The sequence below is a fragment of the Megascapheus bottae genome, chromosome X, assembly GCF_031878675.1.
Source record: "Megascapheus bottae isolate mThoBot1 chromosome X, mThoBot2.hap1, whole genome shotgun sequence".
NCBI classification, from domain to species: domain Eukaryota; kingdom Metazoa; phylum Chordata; class Mammalia; order Rodentia; family Geomyidae; genus Megascapheus; species Megascapheus bottae.
Genome location: NC_143547.1, coordinates 23,643,633 through 23,665,766, shown reverse-complemented (window position 1 = coordinate 23,665,766; position 22,134 = coordinate 23,643,633). Strand labels below are relative to the sequence as shown.

The 22,134-nt window shown below is 43.4% G+C and overlaps 1 protein-coding gene and 1 long non-coding RNA gene across 6 annotated transcripts in view; one reads left to right on the top strand and one right to left on the bottom strand.

The window, feature by feature from the left end:
• Positions 1 to 8,605: 8,605 nt before the first annotated feature.
• LOC150040596 (uncharacterized) overlaps positions 8,606 to 22,134 on the top strand; it is a 33,402-nt gene continuing 19,873 nt past the window's right edge. The window contains exons 1-2 of the long non-coding RNA XR_016533728.1: positions 8,606 to 8,745; positions 8,919 to 9,050. This is a non-coding gene — a long non-coding RNA (uncharacterized LOC150040596). The remainder of the gene's footprint in view (positions 8,746 to 8,918; positions 9,051 to 22,134) is intronic.
• Positions 16,949 to 22,134, bottom strand: part of Usp9x (ubiquitin specific peptidase 9 X-linked) — a 130,734-nt gene continuing 125,548 nt past the window's right edge. For all 5 annotated transcript variants that reach the window (XM_090325744.1, XM_090325745.1, XM_090325747.1 and 2 more), the window contains one exon: positions 16,949 to 20,873. In XM_090325744.1, the coding sequence (XP_090181870.1) occupies positions 20,736 to 20,873 (138 nt within the window). In that variant the 3' untranslated portion in view covers positions 16,949 to 20,735. The remainder of the gene's footprint in view (positions 20,874 to 22,134) is intronic.

Below are 22,134 nucleotides of genomic sequence, written 5' to 3'. Positions count from 1 at the left end.
AAGCAATCTTTTATCTTAATAGCATAAATATACAAATTATTAGGAATTGGTGAAAGACTTGGGAGCCCTGGTTGGGTGGTTCCCATGAGCATATTTACTGCAGGGAGATCATGAAGAAACCTGTATTTGAAACTTGTATTTACATGATCCTTCTTAATTTTAGTAGCCCCAATTGTTTTTCCGGCCAATAGGCCACTGCTCCCCATGAGATTAGACTGTGGCCCCTAGAATTGGGGGAGCAGTTCTATGCCAATTTTTTCATAACTAATGCAGTCATCATAGAATGTCACAACATCTGTATCTTGTCTCTCCCTAGAGATTATAGGGCAGGTTCTCTTTAAGAGCAGCGGCTGAATGGCTCTGGCCAGAACAGGGGGCATGCCAGTTGCTAAGATGCTGCTAAGCCAGCTACACCCAGGAGCTGGGCCTGCAGCAGTTTCTAGGCCAGAGGCCTTTGCTTTTCTTTTCCAAGCCCTTGGTGGGGAAGAATTTCTTGACTAAGCATTTGCTGTGTTACAATTTCATTTGGCCTGCACATAGAAAGCTTCATTTGAGAGAGAATATCCCTCCCCCATAAGTTAACTGGGATATTTGGAACTACATAGGGCTGAACTGTGCCTTTACTTCCTTCTTGATCCTCCCATGTTAAAATTTTTGAGCTCTGGAGAGGGTTGGAAGACTGGCTGATTCCTTTTAAATATGTTAATGAGGGGGTAAGTGGCTAAGTGACTGGCCATTGATTTTGAGCAATAATGGTGGCATCAGCTCCTGTATCCAAAAGTAATAGGTGTCTAGAAGGGGTAATGGCCTGGACCCAATAGGCATCGGGGAAGCCAAAATTAGAGGATTCTCTAGATTTTGAGAAGCTTGGGTTATTAGTATTTAGGGGTAATAAAGCCAATTGAGCAATTTTCTGTCCCGGATAAATGGAGACAGGGCCGTCCTGTGCAGAGGCCATGATTTTTATCTCACCTGTGTAATCATTATCAATTATGCCAGGTGAAATATTAAGTCCCTGAATAACTGAGCTGCCTCTTCCTAAAATAAGGCCAAATACATTTGGCGGCAGGGGCCCAAATACTCCGGTGGATAGGAGCTGGGTTCCCGCCTCAGGGGTTAATATTGTATGGGTGGAGGAACAGAGGTCAAGTCCTGCGCTCCCTGGGGTGGCCCGAATGAGGGATGAGACACTGCAGGGGCCACCTGCTGTGGGGGAACAAATCTGACTGCCCCAGAAGTTTGTTGATAGGGGCCCTGAGGCTGGCCCTTCCTGTAGTTTCCCGCCGGCCCAGAAGTTAAAGGTTTTCCTTGAATATCTGTCTTGGAGTGGCACTCCGAAACCCAGTGTCTGCCCTTTTTACACCTGGGACAAAAGGGCGGAATTTGTCCCTGCTGTGGGGAGTTCCCTGGAGCTGAGTTAATAGTTTTGGGCTGGGGGCACTCCCGAGCAAAATGTCCGGCCTGACGACAATTAAAGCACAGGCGCGTTTTTTCTGGGTGTAACTCTTTGAGCGCCGCTCCAATAGCTAGGCCAGTATTGCGGGAGGTGGGGTCTACATCCGAGCAGATTTTTATATAATCAGAGAGAGTCTTAAGGCGCCGATGAGGCCGTAACGCGGCTTGGCAGGTGGCGTTGGCGTTTTCATAAGCCAGGTGTTTAATGAAATCACTCTCAGTTTCATCCCTACCAGAAATACGTTCAGCGGCTTCAGTAAGCCTCCCCACAAATTCATTGTAGGGCTCTTGTGGTCCCTGACGAATTTTAGCAATGGAGGAAAAAATAGAGCCGGGGGAAGGTATTGCTTTCCAGGCCTGCAGCGCGGCAAACTGGACTTGTGCTAACAACCCAGGAGGAAACCTGGCTTGCCGCTCATTGGTGTTATAGGGAGCCTGTCCTAATAATTTCTTGAGTGTCCATTTAGCTGTTCCTGGCTCAAGGATATTACTACTTTCTTGTTCCCGACACCTCTCTGTATAATCAGCTTTCCAGGAAAGATATTGACCTCGGCTAAGAACTGCTTTTGCCAGGGTCTCCCAATCGTAAATAGTGAGATATTGTGAACACAAGCTCTCCAGCAAAGACAGAGTAAAAGGGGCAGTCGGCCCGTAGGAGGAAACAGCGTTCTTCAGTTCTTTAATTTGTTTAAATTTGAAAGGCCGATACTTATTTGGGGCTCTGAGAATTAACCGGGGGCCTCTTCCTCCCTCTTCTTCTGACTCCTCTTCACTCTGATTATCAGAGTGCTCTATTTGATCTCCTTGAGGGGAGTCATTTCCTGACTCCCCTTCACTCCAGGATTTCTGCCTCCTTGTTTTGGTTGTCACTGCCCTGGGCTAATTTTAATCTGAGAGGGAGTGACTGGAAAGACAAGTAAGGGAGGGGCCTGCTGTTTTACCTGAGACTTGTGTGGATTCTTTAAGGGTCTAACTTTTAACTGGGAGGAGATGTCCAAATCAAGCTGACGCAAGGCCTGCAATAAGTTAGCCTGCTGTAAGCTTGAGGAGGGAGGAGGGGTCAGAGTCTCCTCGCAGAATATCATTGAGGGGCAAAAAGATATTATTAGGCAATTTTAAATAAGGCCTGAGCCATTGAATATCTAAGGGTATGGAGGCAGTCAACACTACTTTGACTTTATCAGGAGCTATTTGCAAGCCAAGGTTAAGAAAGGCCTTAGAAAGTAGATCTGGCCTGTCTTGAGCTGCCAACAAAATATCATCAGGGTGTAGGGGAATTGTAAAAAAGTAATCTTTAAGATCAATGATCATTTTATCTACATAAAAACAATTCCTTGTCAAACACATTTGGTAAAGGCTATTTACAGTGTACATGGCCAAGCATGCGCTATTTATAGTTTCAAGCAGAAAATGTTCCTTATTTGACCACAATTGCAATAATTACATGAAAATTCTTATAAAAACATGAATCTTCTTAATCATTTAAACAGTCCCCTACTCTTTGCCATTTAACCTCATTAATCGTTCCCTCTTTGAGGAACCAAGGACATAATTCTTCGAAAAATGCCTTTGAATCTTTCTTTTTAACCCAAGTTCCTTGTGTTTTGAGTGAAGCCTTTAAGCCTTGAACAAACAACTCTTGCTTACTAAGTTTCTGTCCCAATTCGTCGAATGTCTCCTACCTTGGCAGCGGACGCAGGCGGGTACTCCTCGTCCTCTGAATTTGGGGTGGCTTGGACTGCGCAGTCCTTCTTCGGTGGCGACAGCTTTAGGCGCTGTTCCCGTGCCTCGAGCCCCACGTTGGGCGCCAATCTGCCCCGGCCCGCGGGGTTCAGTCAACTGAGACCCGAGAGGGAACCGTACCTAAATGAGTGGGACAGACAAACACAAAGAATGAGACCAAGACAGTGTTCTGATCAAGGTCTGTTTATTGAAAGTCAGAGGGGTTTATATAGGGCTCTAAAGCAGGGGCTAGGTTCAGTAGAAAAAATTTTCTTCACCATGAGTCCGTGGGAACAGGACATGGGCAATTTGGTCACTAAGATAACGGATCTGTGAGAAAGATAGCAGGTCTGTGAGAAAGATAGCAGGTCTGTGAGAAAGATAGCAGTCCAGATGTTTCTTAACACAGATCAAAGCAACTTAAAGCATTCCTAAGCCTATCATATTAAAGTCCTAGGCAACAAGTTAAGAGACCCAGAGGCAGTCTCCAACACCTAACTATTCAGGAGGCTGAGATCCGAGGATCTCAATTCCAATCACCATGGGCTGGAAAGACCATAAGACTCTTATCACCAATGATCCATCAGAAAAACCCTAAGTAGAGCTGTGCTACCATGCAGATCTTGAGCAAAAAAGCTAAGGGACAGCTCTCAGCCTCAGAGTTCAAGCCCAGTACGGGCACAAGCAACAACAAAAACATCATTTCCCTGTCTTCCTACCTTCCTCTTCTGCCTCAAGCAGGGGGGACAAGACAGGAAGGGGAGGCAACAGAAAGTCTCCATAGTGCGTAGGGTTCTTTATTGACCTCACCCTGGCTAGAAATGATGTGCCAGGGGAACCCTGCTTGCTCCCTAGAATGGGAGCGAACTGAGCTGTGGTTATCAGGTAAGCAGTTGAAGGGACCCAGATAAAGGACTAGGCTGGGCTGCTGTGAGTTCTTCTAGGATGAGTGGAGCAGCCGCAGTAAGCACTTAGGTTGGGCCTAGCTTTGATCTACTCCATTTTGTAAAGCAGCGGTTATTTTTTTTAAATTTCCAGTATTGGGGCTTGAATTCAGGTCCTGGGCACTGTCTTTTAGTTGTTGTTGTTGTTTTCATTCAAGGTTAATGCTTTCTGACTCAAGGCATAGCTCTATTTCTGGCTTTTTGGTGGTTAATAAAAGGTAAGAGTTTAAAAGAGTTTCAGGGACTTTTCTGCCTGGGCTGGCTTTGCACCTGTGATTCTCATACGTCATCTTCCTGAGTAGCTGGGATTAAAGGCATGAGCCGCCAAATGCCTGGCTAACAGCAATAGTTTAAACAAAACCGAATGACTTTACATTTTATGTATGCATAAACAACTACTATATGCTGGCACATCCTGAGGTCCAAAGTGATCATTTATTTGTGCCAGTAAATAATTACATAGACAGTCCATACTGGGAGTGGTGGCTCACACCTGTAATCCTAGCTACTCAGGAGGCTGAGATCTGGGGATCAAGGTTCAAAGGGCACAAAAGGACCTGAGACTCTTATCTCCAGTTAACCTCTAGAAAATGAGAAGTGTGCCTTGGCTAAAAGGTAGAGTGATAGCCTTGAGCTGAAGAGCTCAGAGATAGTGCCCAGGCCGAGTTCAAGCCCCATGTCCCACAAAATCACCACAACAAAAAATGTCCAAGTACTGAGGCTGGGAGTTTGGCCTAGTGGTAGAGTGTTTGCCTAGCATCCACAGAGACATGAGTTCAATTCCTTGGTATGACATACATAGAAAAGGCCAGAAGTGGTGCTATGGTCAAATGGTAGGGTTCTAGCCTTGACAAAAATCCAAAGACAGTGCTCAGGCCCTGAGCTCAAAAATCCAGGCATGAACATTTTGGGCAGGGCCAACTGGACAATCTGGGCAATTCCTTCACCTGAATTATATAGAAAGAGCTCTACTTCAGTGCCTGGAGTCAACTCTGCCTTCAACCAGCATTCTGCCTTTTTTCGTCAGTTGGGGTGCTTGAATACAGGGATTGAGTGTTGTCTATGAACATTTATGCTGAAGGCAAGTGCTTTTCTAATTTGAACCACAGCTCCACTTCCAGGTTTTCTGTTGGTTTAGAGTATTATGGCTTTCCAGCCCTGGCTCGCTTTGAATCGCAATCCTCAGATCTCAGTCTCCTGAGTAACTAGGATTATAGATGTGAGCCACCAAACGCTGGGCTGGACGTGACATTTTCACATCACTGAGTCTCAACACCATGAGACTTCTGTGACATTGCTTGTGCCTACAATGACTTGCTTTGAACCTGGAGTAAGGTTGTCAGTTCTTGCCTAAGGCCAAATACCTTTGAACCCTGTAATCCTTTAATCTTTTTCTAGAAATTTCTGTCCTTTCTATGTAACTGACGTGTACTATGTGATCTCAGAGTTAGTATTAGTAATTAAGATTGGAATAAAATAATTTGTGCAAAGGCTGGGAAAGTGGCTTAGTGATAGAGTGCTTGTCTAGCATGCCTGAAGCCCTGGGTTTGATTCCTCAGTGTCATATAAACAAAAAAGGCCAGAAGTGGCACTGTGGCTCAAGTGGGATAGTGCTAGCATTGACCAAAAGAAGCTCAGTGACAGTGCCCAGGAATTCAAGCCCCAGGAATGGGGAAAAAATTGTGCAAGCTGGGTACTACTGGTTTGTACCTGTATCCCTAGCTACTCAGAAGGCTAAGGTCTAAAGATTGCTGTTCAAAGCCAGCTCAGGCAGGCAAGTCCATAAGACTCTTATCTCTAATTATCCACTCAAAACGTTGCAAGTGGAACTAAGGCTCAAGTAGAGTGTTGGCCTTTATTTTATTTATTTATTTTTTTACCAGTCCTGGGCTTGGGCTCAGGGCCTGATCCCTGTCCTTGCATTTTCTCAAGGCTAGAGCTCTACCACTTGAGCCATAGCAGCACTTCTGGCATTTTTTCTATGTATGTGGTACCGAGGAATCGAACTTGGGTCTTCATGCATGCTAGGCAAGCACTCTACCACTAGGCCAAACTCCCGGCTCTTTAGCAAAAGAGGTAAAGGAAAGCACTCAGGCATGGAGTTCAAGTCTCAGTACCGACATAACACACACACACACACACACACACACACACACACACACACACACACACACACACACACACACACACACACACACACACACACACACACACCCTCCCTCCCAAAGACCTCAGTAATGCCCTGAATTTAATCCCACTTAAACTAGTTTGGAAATTGTTACTCAATAAATTCTCTGATATTGTAGAAAGACACAAATGTGACCATGTTTGTGAGGTTGTTAACTCATGACAGCTATATACCACCCCTTCTACAAGGCAAAGCTAAAGCCCTGAGCTTCCGGTGACTGAGCTCCCCGCAGGACATGCTGGGAGGCTTGTTTCTGGGACACAGCTATGACAGGAGACAGAAGCGATGCAAAACAGTTTAAGGCCTCTAAACCTACTTGGGATTTTTTTGCTTTTGCTTTTTTTTTTTGCCAGTCCGGGGCTTGAGCTCAGGGCCTGAGCACTGTCCTTGGATCTTCTCAAGGCTAGAGCTCTACCACTTGAGCCTCAGCACCACTTCCGGCTTTTTTTCTATATGTGGTACCGAGGAGTCGAACCCAGGTCTTCATGCATGCTAGGCACGCACTTTAACCACTAGGCCAAACTCCCGGCCCCTTTTTTGCTTTTTCTTTCTTGAGCCCATCCTGGGGCATGAACTCAGGGAGCGTAGGCACTGTCTCCGATTTTTTTCCCTCAAAGCTAGCACTTCAGCACTGAGCCATAGCCCCACTTCTAACTTTTTTCTTGGGGGGGGGGGGGGTTCACTGGAGATAAAAGTCTCAAACTTTCTTGCTTGGGCTTGTTTTTGTTGTTGTTGTTGGTCATGGGACTTGAACTCTGGGCCTGGATGTTGTCCCTGAGCTCTTGAGCCACTTCCGATTTTCTAGTGATTAATTGGACATAAGAGTCGCATGCACTTTTCAGTGCCAGAGCTGGCTTTGAACCTGGATCCTCAGATCTCAGCCTCCTGAGTAGGTAGGATTACAGGTGTGAGACACTAGAGCCTGGCCTGGTTTTGGTTTTCTTTTGTGCTGTTCATTCACAGGGCTTGAAGTCAGAGCTTCAGTGTTCTTTCTTTCTTCCTTTCTTTTTTTTTCCCCATTGACATTATTGAGGCTTGAACTTAAAAATTCATACTTTTTCAGCTTTTAGCTTCAAAGCTGAAGCTCTACCACTTGAGCCACACCTCAACTTCTGGCTTTTTGTTGGTTAGTTGCAGATAAGAGTGTCATAGAATTTTTTTTGGCCTAAGCTAACTTCAAATTGCAATCCACAGATCTTATCTGCTGGAGTAGCTAGGATTACAGGCGTAAGATATTGGCAAGTACATTCTTATATACTTTAAAAAATAGGGTATTTCTTATCAAGATGGATTGGGGGAAGCAGCAAGCAGAAAACAACAGAGATTATCCTAATCAAAGTATAATATAGTACATCTGAAATACCATGGTACAGTTAACTTACACACACAATGAGTGACAGGAAATAAAATAGGATCTGGGAGGAGGTAGGAAGTACGAGAGGGTGAATGAGAATGAATATGGTGGAAGCAGTTACTTTGCACATGTGAAAAATAGATCCATGAAACCTGCTGAAATAGTTTTAAGAAGAGGGGAGTGGGGGCCTGGAGTTTGGCCTAGTGGTTAAAGTGCTTGCCTAGCATGAACGAAGACCCGGGTTCGATTCCTCGGTACCCCACATACATACATACATACATACATACATACATACATACATACATACATAGCAAAAAGCTGGAAGTGGTGCTGAGGCTCAAGTGGTAGAGCTCTAGCCTTGAGAAAGTCCAAGGACAGTGCTCAGGCCCTGAGCTCAAGCCCAGGACTGGCAAAAAAAAAAAAAAAAAGAGGGGAGTGGGGTAAGGAGAATGATAGGGTGAATTTGATCAGGATACAGATAGCTTGTGCAAGTCTGTATAGAAATGTCATATGAAAGCTTTATTCAACTAATACATACTAATAAAAATGGGGGCAGGGAAGGAGAGGAAAGCCTTTTGGCCCCTGAAGCCCATAAGAGAGTGTGTTGGTGCAAGTGTATAATCCCAGCCACTGGGAAGGCAGAAGCAGGAAGATGAGAGTCCCAGGCCATTTCAGAGACCTTAACGCAAAAAAAAAACAAAAGAAGGGCTTTGGAGGAGAAAAATAATGTGAGAAAATTTAAAAATAGACTCATGACCAGACTTAAATAACTGCAACCTCTTTGTACATCACCTTTACTATAAAAAAAAACAACCAAAGGCCCAGCTCCCACCTACAATTGTAATTCCTAAAGGCTAAGATCTGAGGCAAGTCAATGCTCTGGAGCCAGGGCTGTAAAGTCTGTGAAACTGTTATCTCCAATTAACCACAAAAAGCCGGAAGTGGAATTGTGGCTCTCAGAGAGAGTTAGCTTTCAGCACAAAAGCTCCAGACAGCGCCCAGGCCCTCAGGACATGCCAAAACAAAACAAGCAAGCAAGAAAACAAACAAAAAACCCAGAAGGCAGAATGAAGGAGGGGAGGGTAAGGGCAGGCATAGCTCTAGGCCTTGGGGAAAGAGAACAAAAAAATGAGAGAGAAGGAGGGAGTGGAGGAGGGGGAGGGAAGAAAAAGAGGGGAGGAGGAAGGGAAGGGGCGCTCTTGAATCTGGACTGAGTTCGTGATTGCTTTGATCTGAACCCTGTGGTCCCATTCAGGCCTCAGCAAGTTTGCTGGTGCTGCTGTGGCTTGGAGGCCACGAAGCTGGAGAAGCATAGGACTCTGGAGGATCAAAGTTCCAACCTGATTGGTTTTTGCCAGTTAGAGATTTCAGTGTGAAGGAGTTGGGGGTGAGTAAGAGGGTGCTGGGCAGGGGGCGGTGCCAATGGGAAGCAAGGGGGAGGGGAGGGATAGGGCAAGCTGGTCCTTAAAGGTACAGGCTCCTGTGCCCAAGTCATGGGGCGCTGGCAGCCCTGTTCTGCAGGAGCCAGCCTGCAGCGACACCTCCAGGCAGGATCTTAGACAGGACGCGAGAGTCCACCAGGAGGAAGGGACAGGCATGCCAAGATGGAGGCTAAATGTGACATTCTTACTCAGGCGAGATTTCACGCCTTCTGGCGTTCAATACTAGCTGAGTTTTTAATAAACGCAACCCTATTTTTGGTGATGGAAACCTATTTTTTACCATCTGGCATACCCTTATGCTTCTTTTCTGTCTTTTAAGACAAACTGGTGGAGGGGAAAAAAAAAACAAAGAAAAAGAAAACACGTCCTAGGACTTGGGTCCTCTTTCCAGGTTATTTGTATCATTAAATTCTAAATAATACTTTTACTTTATACTTTTTCGATAAATATCTAGAACAAAAGTTTAACTCAGTCTAGACCAAGCACCTTGAGAGCATAGCCCTGTTTTTTTTTTTTTTTTAAAGAAGTTTAGTTTACGGAACAGAAAAAAAAATAACTTTTCCATAACAGATCATACCAATCTGTCCCTTCTGTTTGAGAGTCAGGGGAAAAGAAGGCCCAAAGTTATCCTCTGCAGTTTAGTTGAGGAATAAAGGAATTTGAGGAACTATTTGTCTGAGGAACTGAAGAATGGAAAAAAGGAATCAGCAGGAAAATTGACTTAATAAAATAAGCTGAATTCATGTAAAAATGTCTCCTGGAAGCCGGGCACAGTGGCTCACCCCTGTATCGTAGCTACTCAGGAGGATGAGACCTGAAGATCACACTTCAAAGCCAGCCTTAAAAGCCAGCCCAGGCACTACAAAACCATGAGAATTTTATCTCCAACTAATCTCTAGAAAATGGGAAGTGGGGCTGTGGCTCAAGGGTAGGGCAATAGCCTTGAGTTGAGCTCAGGGACACTGCCTAGGCCTAGAGTTCAAGCCCTATGACCCCCCCTTGCCACAAAAAAAGCCTCCTGGACTAAAGTTTTATTAAATATGTGTTGGTATTTTATTATTTATTTGCCAGTCCTAGGGCTTGAACTCAGGGCCTGGGCACTGTCTCTGAGCTTCTTTTGCTCAAGGCTACCACTCAACCACATGAATCACAGTGCCACTTCCGTCTTTTTCTGTTTATGTGGTATTGAGGAATCAAACCCAGGGCTTCATGCCACATTCCCAGTCCTGTGTAGTATTTTAGTCAAATCAATATGCAATAAATGTCTTCTCACCATGTTCTATTAAGTAGATTATTAAGCAATCTGAGGTCATATATTCTACTTAATATTTCTTTTCTTGGGGGCTGAGGCTATAGCTGAAGTACTAAGAGCATCTGCCTAGCAAGCATACGCGGTCCTGAATTCAAGACCCAGTACAAAACAACCATAAAGCCCTCTTCAGTGTATAGCAAGTTTGTAACTCTAACTATGGTATCATCATTATGTTCTGGATAGGAAATTCTTCCGTTTTGATCTGCTAACTGGTTTTCCTATTTGATGGTTGGAAGAATTTTCCACAGGCTGGCTTCTGGCTCTGTACATTTCAGATCTACCTAGTTTCTCTGCCACCACCCACATTCCAACTGCTGCAGTTTGTTCAGTGCCTTGGTGTTTGTGGGTAGTTGGATTATTCCTGGAAGTCATTCCTACTTAGGGTGATGGCCAGTAACGACTATATCTATATGGGGCAACACAGTCCATGGAAGATGAAATTCACTGCACATGTATCTGTAACTGCACTGTGTGTGTGTGTGTGTCTACATGCACTGGATTAAGATTAAGGGCTATCAAACCAGCGAGTTGGGTTCCTCTCCTGCCAGGGCGCCCCACCCCCAACCCCTCATGGACTGTGTAACCCTGCAGCCCCTAGAGGGCGCTATCTCCTAATTCCCCAGGCCACTGGAATAGCCGGGACTCCTGGGGTGGGTGTGGGGTGTATGGGCTTGGTTGCAAAGGGACTTCTAGGACAATTACTAGCAGGAGATACACTAACCAGGCCTGGCCTTGTGAGGACCCCACTTGGTTCTCACCCAGGCCTGTGCTAGGGCAGGGGCGGGGTCATGGCTACAGGGTGTATGTCTGCTGCCCCCACCACCACACTGAAGTTCTCTACGGGAGAGTTTTTACCCCTTTCTCCCTACCCAGCTGTAGGCAAAGGCCCACCTGGCTGTGAGCGCAGGGCTCCTGACAGGAAAAGCTAGCAGTCTCCCAGCCCTGAGCTTGTGATCCGATCATAGCATCATAGATTTCACACAGAAGCACACTGTGCCAGCAGTGTGCTGGTGGCCCAGTGGAGCTGACATCTGCACCTGTCATAGAATGGAGGCATGCACCCTGTGGCCTTTTGTACCTGGCTCTTTCACTCAGAATTTTGCCCTGTCGTGGCATGTGCCAGAGCTTCATTCTTTCTGATGGCCTAGTGACATTCCTCTGCATGGAAACAGCCCCAGTTTTACTCCATTCATCCACCCACCCTAGGACTGTTTCCACCTTTTGGCAGTTTTAAATAGAAGTACCATAAACCAACAGGAGCTTGCTGGCTCACATCTATAATCCTAGCTACTCAGGAGGCTGAGATCTGAGGACTGCGGTTCAAAGCCAGCCGGGGCAGGAAAGTCCAGTGAGATTCTTATCTCCAATGAACCACAGGAAAGCTGTGACTCAAAGTGGTAGAGTGGTAGCTTTGAGCAAAAGAGCCTAGGGACAGTGTGCAGGCTCTGAGTTCAAGCCTTATAACCTACAAGAAAGAAAGAAAGAAAAAAAGAAAGAAAGAAGGAAAGAAAGAGAAAGAAAGAAAGAAAAGGGGCTGGAAGTTTGGCTTAGTGAAAGAGTGATTGCCTAGCATGCACAAAGACCTGGGTTTGATTTCTTGGTACCACATACAAAGAAAAGCCGGAAGTAGTGCTGTGGCTCAAGTGGCAGAGCACTAGCCTTGAGGAAAAGGCCCAAGGACAGAGTTCAGGCCCTGAGTTCAAGCCCAAGGACTGGCAAAGAAAAGAAAAGAAAACAAAAGCCATATAACCATATACCTGTCTGTGTCTGGGTCTTTGTCCTTATCTATAGGTCTGTCTGGTTAATGCCAAGGTAAACCTTCCTCATCAGGTATTGCCTCCAATAGAGAGTTGTTTACATTCAGGGACCAGACCTTTAAAATTAGTCCTGCTGGCAGCCATGTCTGTAATCGTACTACTCATGAGGATGAGATGTCAGGAATGCAGTTTGAATCCAGACCATGACACCTTTATCTCCAATTAACCACACAAAAGCAGGAAGTGGAGGTGTGGCTCAAGTTACCAGCACTGAGCTAAGGGACAGTGCTCAGGCCCTGAAATCAAGTCCCAGTGCTGACACAAAAGAACAACAAAGCAATCCTGCTTATGAATACACTGTTACTTGCACATTTCAGTAACTATTCAGATTTATTTTTGTCAGTCATGGGGCTTGAACTCTAGGCCTGGGAGCTATCCCTGAGCTCTTCAGCTCAAGGCTGCCAACCTACCCCTGAACCACATCCCCACTTCCGGTTTTCTAGTGGTTAATTGGAGATAAGAGTCTGTCTTTAGTGCCCGGGCTGGCTTTGAACCTCATTCCTCAGATCACAGCCTCCTGAGTAGCTAAGAGTACATGGGTGAGCCACTGTACCCTGGTTATTCAGCTGGTTTCTATGATTTAGTTATGTGAAGGCCAGCACTCAAAACAGCTTCTGTTCCTACAAAGTAAGAAATTCCTTAGCATTGTGATGTAATTGCTTGTTTTGCGGGTTATTAAATTACAACAAAATAGTTATGTGATATAATGTAGTGTGTGTGTGTGTGTGTGTGTGTGTGTGTGTGTGTGTGTGTGTGTGTATACTGGGGTTTGAACTCAGGGCCCGAGCACTGTCCCTGAGCTTTTCTGATCAACGCTTGAGCCAGAGCTCTACTTAAGGTTTTTGGTTGTTAATTGGCACTAAGACTCTCACTATACTTTCCTTTTCCTGATCAAGCTGGCTTTGAACCTTGATCTTCAGATGTCTACCTGAGTTGCTAGGATTACAGGAGTGAGCCACTAGCTCCAGGCAAGCACGTGTGTGTGTGTGTGTGTGTGTGTGTGTGTGTGTGTGTGTGTGTGTGTATACAGTCAAAAAGCATAGCTCCCCACTTCCCTTCTGTCTCTTGTGTGGTATATTGTCTTTTTGGCCTGCGTATCCATTTTCAAGCTTCTGAGGGAGGAACTGGATAAATGGGTGCTGAGTCAGGGTACATCGTGTTGTTATTTGAAAATATGAGCTGTCCTTTATTTCTCATGGGATGTTTCTGAAGAGCACATCAATTTCTTTTTTGTCCTCATTCCAAGTTGGGGCTACGAGAAATCTCGTCGGAACAACAGGAAACCTGAGTGTAATTTTTCATTAGAGTCTTTTTTAAATCAGTTACAAGAAAGGGCCAGGAGTTTGGCCTAGTGGTTAAAGTGCTTGCCTAGCATGCATGAAGACCCGGGTTCGATTCCTCGGTACCACATACATAGAAAAAAAAGCCGGAAGTGGTGCTGAGGCTCAAGTGGTAGAGCTCTAGCCTTGAGAAAGTCCAAGGACAGTGCTCAGGCCCTGAGCTCAAGCCCAGGACTGGCAAAAAAAAAAAAGAAAGTAAACAGCTTATTTCAGCTTTCACATATGGAGCAACAGCCAGTGTTCGTGGGAGCTCACACTACACATAATGTAAGAACAACTGTAAATGATGTACAGGATATTTTATGGATTGGAAAAAGTAAGCAGAACATTTATTTAGAAGCGCAAGCCGTTTGTGAGAAGAGACTTTCCGAAGAGGGGGAATTCTGAGTGGGTATGCCCGAGTCCCTTTGTCTCAGCCGCCAGATTTCCGGTCGCAATTCCCCTCCCTCTTTCGGGAGTGTATCTTTGCTTTGATTGGTTAAGCAGGGGCTATGTGAGTGCCTAGGGAATTGCGGTTCGCTCCTCCCGCCTGAAAACCCTTATGCTGTAAATCCCCTTCTGATTGGCCCCTGAATGGGGAGCTAAGGACGGAAATGGGAGGGAGGACGTGTCGATTTCCCCGTTGCTTTTTGTATAGCGCTTTCTGATTGGGTCTCAAAAGGAGTTCTGATTGGACAGACTCCCCTTCGGAGCAGGAGGGAGGGAGTGTGGGGAAGTGGAAAGGTTCGTGTTCCGCTTTCCATTTGGTAAAGCAGTTTCTGATTGGATCACCCGGTCTGGGAACCCCCACCCCCGCCAAGCGGAAGTTCCTTTCTGATCGGACCCGTGTCACCTCGGAGTTTCGGGCTGGGAGTGGGGAGGTTTGTCTTCCGCTTTCCCTGTTTTCTGATTGGATGTCCCTGCCTGGGAACTCAGGCGCGAAAATTCCTTTTCGATTGGACGGGACCCCCCAATCTCCTCCCTCCTTCCCCCGCCACCTCCCAGCTTCAGGGCAGAAGTGGGAGGGTTTGCCTTCTCTCTGGCCCTGCGCCGCCTTTTGTTCAATGCTTCGATCTATCACCGGGCTTTCCCGGAACAAAGGAAGTCTTTTGTGTCCTTCCACGCCACATTGACCTTTTTAAGAGGCTAGTTTTCTTGTAACCTAGACAAAATGTAACAGTACAGTCAGATTCTGTATGTTAGTAAGCAAATTTGGAAGAATGAAATAAAAGAACTTATTAACCCCCCCCTTAATTAGCCAAGCAGGCCGTAAACACTTGAATTTTAAACCAATCTCTCACAGACTGCAGGACAGAATGGCTTAAAAGAGACATGCCGGGCCCGGAGTTTGACCTAGTGGTTAAAGTGCTTGCCTAGCATGCACGAAGACCCAGGCTTGATTCCTCAGTACCACATACATAGAAAAAAGCCAGAAGTGGTGCTGTGGCTCAAGTGGTAGAGCACTAGCCTTGAGAAAGCTCAAGGCTAGTGCTCAAGTCCTGAGTTCAAGCAAAGAAAGAGAGAGAGGGAGGGAGGGAGGGAGGGAGGAAGGAAGGAAGGAAGGAAGGAAGGAAGGAAGGAAGGAAGGAAGGAAGAAAAAGAAATTTCAGCCGGGGTAGGAAAGCCATGAGGCGCTTATTTTCGGTTAACCACCAAAAAGTCAGAAGTGGCTAGCATTGGGACAGCACCCAGACGTTATGTTTAAGCCCTAGTACCAACACACACACACACACGGAAATATGTTTCAGCCAGGCATCGGTGGCTCACACGTGTAATATTACTCAGGAGGCTGAAATCTGAGGATTACACTTCAAAGCCAGCCTGGGCAGCCAAGTCCATGAGACTCTTATCTCCAATTAACCACCAAAAGCCAGAATATAGTAATGTGATTCAAGTGTTAAAGCACCAACTTTAAGGGAAAAAGCAGAGAGCTGAAGCTCTAAGTTCAAGCTCCAGTACCCATACAAAAGATAGGATACATTTCTATTCCCCTAGCAAGTATTTACTCCAAAGGCTTCTGTGGAGAAACACATTTTACTGTCCATGGTGTTTATTTTGTACTTTGTATCTACAAAGTTGAAAATAGGAATTCAGTTCTACCTACTTGCAAGGTAGCTTTCTACCTTTTGGGAGGGAACAGTGGGGAGAGAACAGGCTAAGAAGCTAGTTGGTGTTGTCTTTATTTCCCACAGTTTGACATTCCTGAAAGTGGTAGCTGAAATGCTATATATTCTCTCTAGTGTGAATGGAGCAGACTTAGAAAACCTGGCGTTTTAAACATTTTTGGACTTGAGCCACAGCACTTCCAGCTTTTTTTTTCTTTTTAACTGTGTGTGTGTGTCAATCTTCCATTCATGCTAGGTAAGCAATCTACCACTAAGCCACATTCCTTGCCCCAAACTTTATTTTGTTGGTCCTGGGGCTTGAACTCTGTCCCTGAGCTCTTCAGCTCAAGGCTACCATCCTACATTTTTTCTATGTATGTGGTAGTGTGGAATCAAATCCGTCTTGTTGCATGATAGTCAAGCACTCTACCACTAGGCCAAACTCCCAACCCTAAATGGAGTATCTTTTTAATGCTTTTATCATGGGTCAGAAACTTGTGTTAGATTATTTGCTTAGCATATGGTAGGTCCTGGGTTCTAGCTATAGCACTTGCCAAAACAAAGCAAAATCCTCCCACAAAGTCAAGTGCAGAATGGCCAACAGGGAGCTGGTAGTTCATGAGTGTAATCCTAGCTACTCAGGAGGCTGACAGCTGACGATCATGGCTTAAAGCCAGGCCTGGCAGAAGAATCCAGAGACTCTTATTTCCAATTAATCACCAGAAAACTGGAGCTGTGGCTCCAAGAGTTAGAGTGATAGCCATAAGAGCTCAGGGGCAATGCCCAGGCCAAGTTCAAATCCCAGCACTGATGCACACATTCACAAGAATATATCAGCACAATTAGATGGCACAAAATATTGTGATATTTTCATCAACAGTCCTTGAAGCAACCACAATGTTTGGGAAACACCAGTAGGTTTTTATAGATGTCTTCATTTCCTTGGATGGACAGGTTACTTTTCAGATAGTGAAAAAACAAGATGGAATGTATTAGACAAGTAGCATATGACCTGTTTCATTTCAGATGTGAAAGAACTCTGAAGTACCAACTATTGAATGCTTTTGAATGATTAAGTTTGTAACCAGATCATAATTCAATTTTTGGATTGCATAGATATGAAAACACTTTTAATGTAGAAATGATTCTTGAGAGTTTCCTTTCAGGTATCAGTGGTACAGCTCTGTACACTTGAGGCCCTGGGTGGGTTTCATCCCCAGCACAGACACAAAAGGCCTAGAAATCCTAACTGAACAAATAAAAGGAAAAACCGAAATTTAATTTATAAAGTTTTATTTTTGTATATGTGCTAAATCTTAGGAACTGTGGACAATCTTTATGTCAGTCTGTCGGCTTGTAAAAGGCCAAGAAGTAGAAGTGTGATTTGGGTGGTGAAATTTCCTTTTTTGGAATCTGGATTTCAAAAATAAAATTTGCACTCATGTGACTTTAAAATGTGGTGCACCTACCCCTTACACCTGTAAATTTGGAGGAAAAGAGCTACATTTCTGCAAACACAAAATAACTGTATGAATACAATTGGCAGCAAGTTCTTAATACATTCAGCACTTCTGTAGTGATTTATCACACCCAAAACTTCATTTTCAAACACCAAACAAACACTCATGTAGGTATAGGACCAATTCTGGTTGAATCTGAAAACCAGTACTGAATGTTTTCTTCTTCTTGGTAACACAAAAGCTGGGGCAGAGGAGGTGTTGTCTTTCCTTTATCGTAGTATGTATGTCCTGGTACCTTCAAACTAGAGACCAAAACTGGGCACTTATCATGAAAAGGCAATTTTCTTATCCAGTTATAATTCTAAATAAGGCAGGATATATCCACCAAATTAACTGCAAAAGTCAGCAAAGTAAAATAGTTGACAGAACATAAGTTGGAGAAATACTACTAAAAACCTGGAGAACTATTCTGAAGTGGACATCTGAATATTCAGTCTGTTGCTTTCCCTCACAAAATTGAAATTAAAAAAAAACCCCTCATCTTTTTAACCAGTATGATTAGAATTATTACTAATAAAAGTTAATCATGAAAAAAATAGAAAACATCTTAATAATTCTACATTTGTATACATAATAGCTAAAGACACAGGCTGGAAAATTATCACTGAGAAAAAAAATCAAGGAAAGGAAAACAAAACCCCAAATATGGTTAGGTTCTCATTTCTGCCTCTATGATGCTGAACATGAAATTTAGTTGGTTGGTGGAGGGCTTAGAAACAGCAGCAGTATGGTTTTTTTTTTTTACCAAGTTGTACACCTAAATACTTAGATCCAATAGGGCAAAGCCCTAGTTCACACAGTTTTACAACTAAAATATCTTTAGTCTTTACGTTAACAGATTCTACCATTTTCTATAGAGTAATCATGCCATTTAGGAACCTGGGAATATTTCTTTCAAAGGCAAACTAATAATTCAGCAACGAATATTTAAAAGTAGGAAACATGGCTCAAAAACAAAACAAAAGAGGGAGAATTAAATAATATTCAGGCACTTTTAAGACTTGAAATGTAAAATGTGCCATTTATGTTCAGAAAAAGACCTCAAAATCACCACTATGTTGCTCTTACAATAACATGCATCTTAAAATTTCTGGTTATACATTAATGCTTGCCTAAGAGTTATATATAGAAAATAATTTGCACGAACAAACAAAAATAACCGTTCACTCTCCCTCACTCTGGTCACAAACACAGTCTTACTCAAATGGAGGGAACAGGCTTTACAGGCCCTCACTTGGCAGTCTGGGACTTGTAAAATTCAAAGCAACCAAAGGTAATTCACCTCCAAAGTGAAAAATTCACAGCCTTTTTAATATGTCAAGTTTTTTTTCCCTTATCTAGGAAGTCATTAAGTTTTTAAATTAAGCACATTGAGTACTTTTATTTTTTAAGAAGCATGAAAGGTAAAAACCACCTGTCAGATGGAAAGATGGCATAATTAGTAGTAATTTGTCCAAATGAAGTTAGGTTACTTTACTAGCTGAGGAAGCTTATAACTGAATTTTCAAGTTAAAACTTCCAGTTGGAATTACAAACACTGTACAAGCTTTGCTCAAGCAAATTCATACTGGGAGCGTAGCTCAGTGATAGAGCATTTGCCTAGCATGCTCCAGGCCCTGGACCCCCAGCTCCACAAAAACAAAACATACTTGAAATAAAAACAAAATATTTTATATCAAAATTTCCTAGAAGCACAGTTTGACTACAGAATGCTTACTGCAAGATATCTAAAGCTTTTTCTTATGTACCTGCCCCTTTTAATCACAATAGAATGCTCAATTGTGTCTTGCTTTGTTCAGTTCTAACTACAGCCTTTATGCTTAACTGAACTGTACAAAATACAACCAAGTTTGTGCTCATTAAATATACATGTATATAAAAACATAGAAAAAGTACAAGATTGATTGTTAGGAAACTTTTACAGTGTCAACATTCTGTTTTCTCTTTAGTTAAGGGCCAAAGGTCAAATCTTTCTGTGCACAAAAACTTGGTGTGACAGAAATCCTGAATTTGGTGTCATGTCTATTCAGGCTATGCACAGAATTAAATTTCCATATGTAGTCCTAAAGAAGAAAAAAGGAAAAAAGAAAAAAAAAACAAAAAATCCCCAAACACCACAGGACAAAATTTTCTTCTTAAATCAAATTCTATTTGTGAATCCAGCAAAATAATTTCTATGAAATAAAACAGCAAAATATTTAAATAGGGTGGGATGTATCTGTTTGCAGGGGTATTTGATTTTTCTTTGACAGATTCCAAAAAAATTTACACACATTCCAGTCGCCAAATTCTCTTTTAAATACAGCATTAACTAATGAGTTCCTTCTCTTTAATCAAATGTGTAGTCTGGAATTTCAAACTTCAATTTTATTAACTAAACCACTCTTTTTTAAAATTAGACCCTGCTTTGAACATTAAAATTATTGGAATAATGGAAAAGGAGCTAGGACAATTCTCATTTTCAAGTAAATTTATGACTGAGCAGAAAAATCAGCCAGACATCTTGGTGCAGAGGTACTCCAAGTACTGTGGGGTTCTGATGACTTCCGCAGGACAAGTTTTAGATTTCACCTAACGAGCTCTACTGAAGAAACAAAACAAGCACACCAAATACAGTCTTCTATTATGCTCCAGCTTCCTGGTCTAACAAATTTTTGCATATGTTTTAAATCTTTCAAAACTCGCATTACCAATATTTATGTGTTTTGTCCCACCCAGAGACTGTCAAACATGAAAAGGAACATATATGTGCAACTGAAAACTGTCACATTTCCCTCCTCATTTTATATTTTATATTCTAGGTATAAGAAGGAAAAGCTCTGAGCAATACAGTTGTCACTTCATGACAACTGCAGTCATGGTAATTTTTTCCTCTGTTGGCTACACTAACTTGGTGTGAAGCCATGCTAAATGTTACAGCATTAACTATAGCTTCAAAGATATTAACCTAATATCAGAATAAAAAGGCAATGAAAAAAGATCTAGAAACAATGTTACATCACCAATTTTCCACATCAACCAAATAATTTAAAGGTTACCAGCCTTTGTCCATAGTAAAAGTGATTTTGGTGGCAAAGATTTATAACATGAAACTATTGGTGTGGATGACGTGAGTGGGCTGTTTTGTTGCGCTGTTTTATTTTGTGTTTTTGTAAAGGAGTTGATCCAGCTGCCACAAGGCAGGCAACACTGGTTGCAGAGTGCAGTGGGTATAGTAAGAAATTAATTTTTGTAGGTTTTTTTTGTAGATCTGTGAGTCTCATCAAGAAAAAAGTTTCTTGCTTAAGAATTAACAGTCAAACATTAATATACTATATACACCTTTGCCATTTACACATTAGCATCAGGCCATTTATTACAAAACACTATACACTTTCCACTGCAGGCGGGTTATATACTGACAGCAACTTTCTGCAGATAAGACAGTGAATAAACTCTCCACTCCAAGTTGATTAGGAATAGTTTTTCTAGTTTTAAATATTAGCCAGACACAGAAAAAAGTTGGACTGTAAGGCCTGGGTGCACAGTCTTGATGGAACCAGTTAATTATGTGCATTTCACTGATCCTTGGTCTGAGGTGGGGAAACTTCTTCACTGCCTTCATAATTTTCTTGTGCTCGTTGGCCAGTTCTCTGAGGGTTGTTCATGTGATGTGCTGCTGGGCCTGTATATGGCTGTCCGTGCACATGGTTATTCTGGGGGAGAGGAGAGATCAGCAGATTAAAACATTTTTTCCCATAGTAGGTAAACCCTAAATCTGTATCTTTGTCCAAAATGATTGAGAAAATGTCAAAAATTGCTGGGTGTGGTAGCTCATGCCTGTAATCCTAGCTACTCAGGAGGATGAGATCTGAGGATTGCAGTTCAAAGCCAGCCCGGGCACTAAAGTCCTTGAGACTCTTATCTCCAGTTAAACACCAGAAAATCCGAAGTGGCAGTGTGACTCAAGGAGTAGGGCAGTAGCACTGAGCCGAAGAGCTTAGGGACAACACTAAGGCACAGAGAGTACAAGCCTCATGACCCGTTACCCCCCCCCCACAAAAAATGTTGAAGACAACATGAGCTCTCTCAGGACTGAACAAAGTGACTTTTCTTGTGGAATTTGTTCTTTAGTCTTTTACTTTTATTTTTTCTAGTCTTGGGGTTGGAATTCAGGGCCTGGGTGCTGTCCTTGAGCTTTTTTACTCAAAGGTAGTGCTCTACCACTTTATTGCCAGTCCCGGGGCTTCGACTCAGGGCCTGAGCACTGTCCTTGGGCTTTCCTCAAGCCTAGTGCTCTACCACTTGAGCTACAGAACCACTTCCGGCCTTTTCTAGTGTATGTGGTACCAAGGAATTGAAACTAGGGCTTTGGGCAGGATAGTCAAGCACTCTACTACTAGGAAATGCTCCCAGACCAGTGCTCTACCATTTTGAGCCACTGTTTCACTTCCAGTTTTATTGGTAGCTTTATTGGACATGAGTCTAATGGACATTCCTGCCTGGGCTGGCTTCAAACTGTGGTACTTAGATCTCAGCCTTCTGTGTTGTTAGGATTTACAGGTACAAGCAGTCCCAGGTGTCTGGCTCTTTAGCCTTTTAAAATGCCTAATTCCTATGGGCAGGGAGTTTGGCCTAGTGGTAGCGTGCTTGCCCAGCACGCACGAAGACCCGGGGGTTTGATTCCTCGGTACCACATACATAGAAAAAAGCCGGAAATGGTGTTGAGGCTCAAGTAGTAGAGCTCTAGCCTTGAGAAAGTCCAAGGACAGTCTCAGGCCCTGAGCTAAAGCCCAGGACTGGCAAAAAAATGCCTAATCCCTATACAAACTCTATATCCCACAAATCAAGACAAGATGTCAGGCTTTGCCATATGGTGCTCTAACCTTTTCAGCCACAGTGTCTCTTCTGGCTTTTTGAGTAGTTTATTGGAGAAAAGAACTCTTGGGGACTTTTCTCCCAGTCTAGCTTTGAACC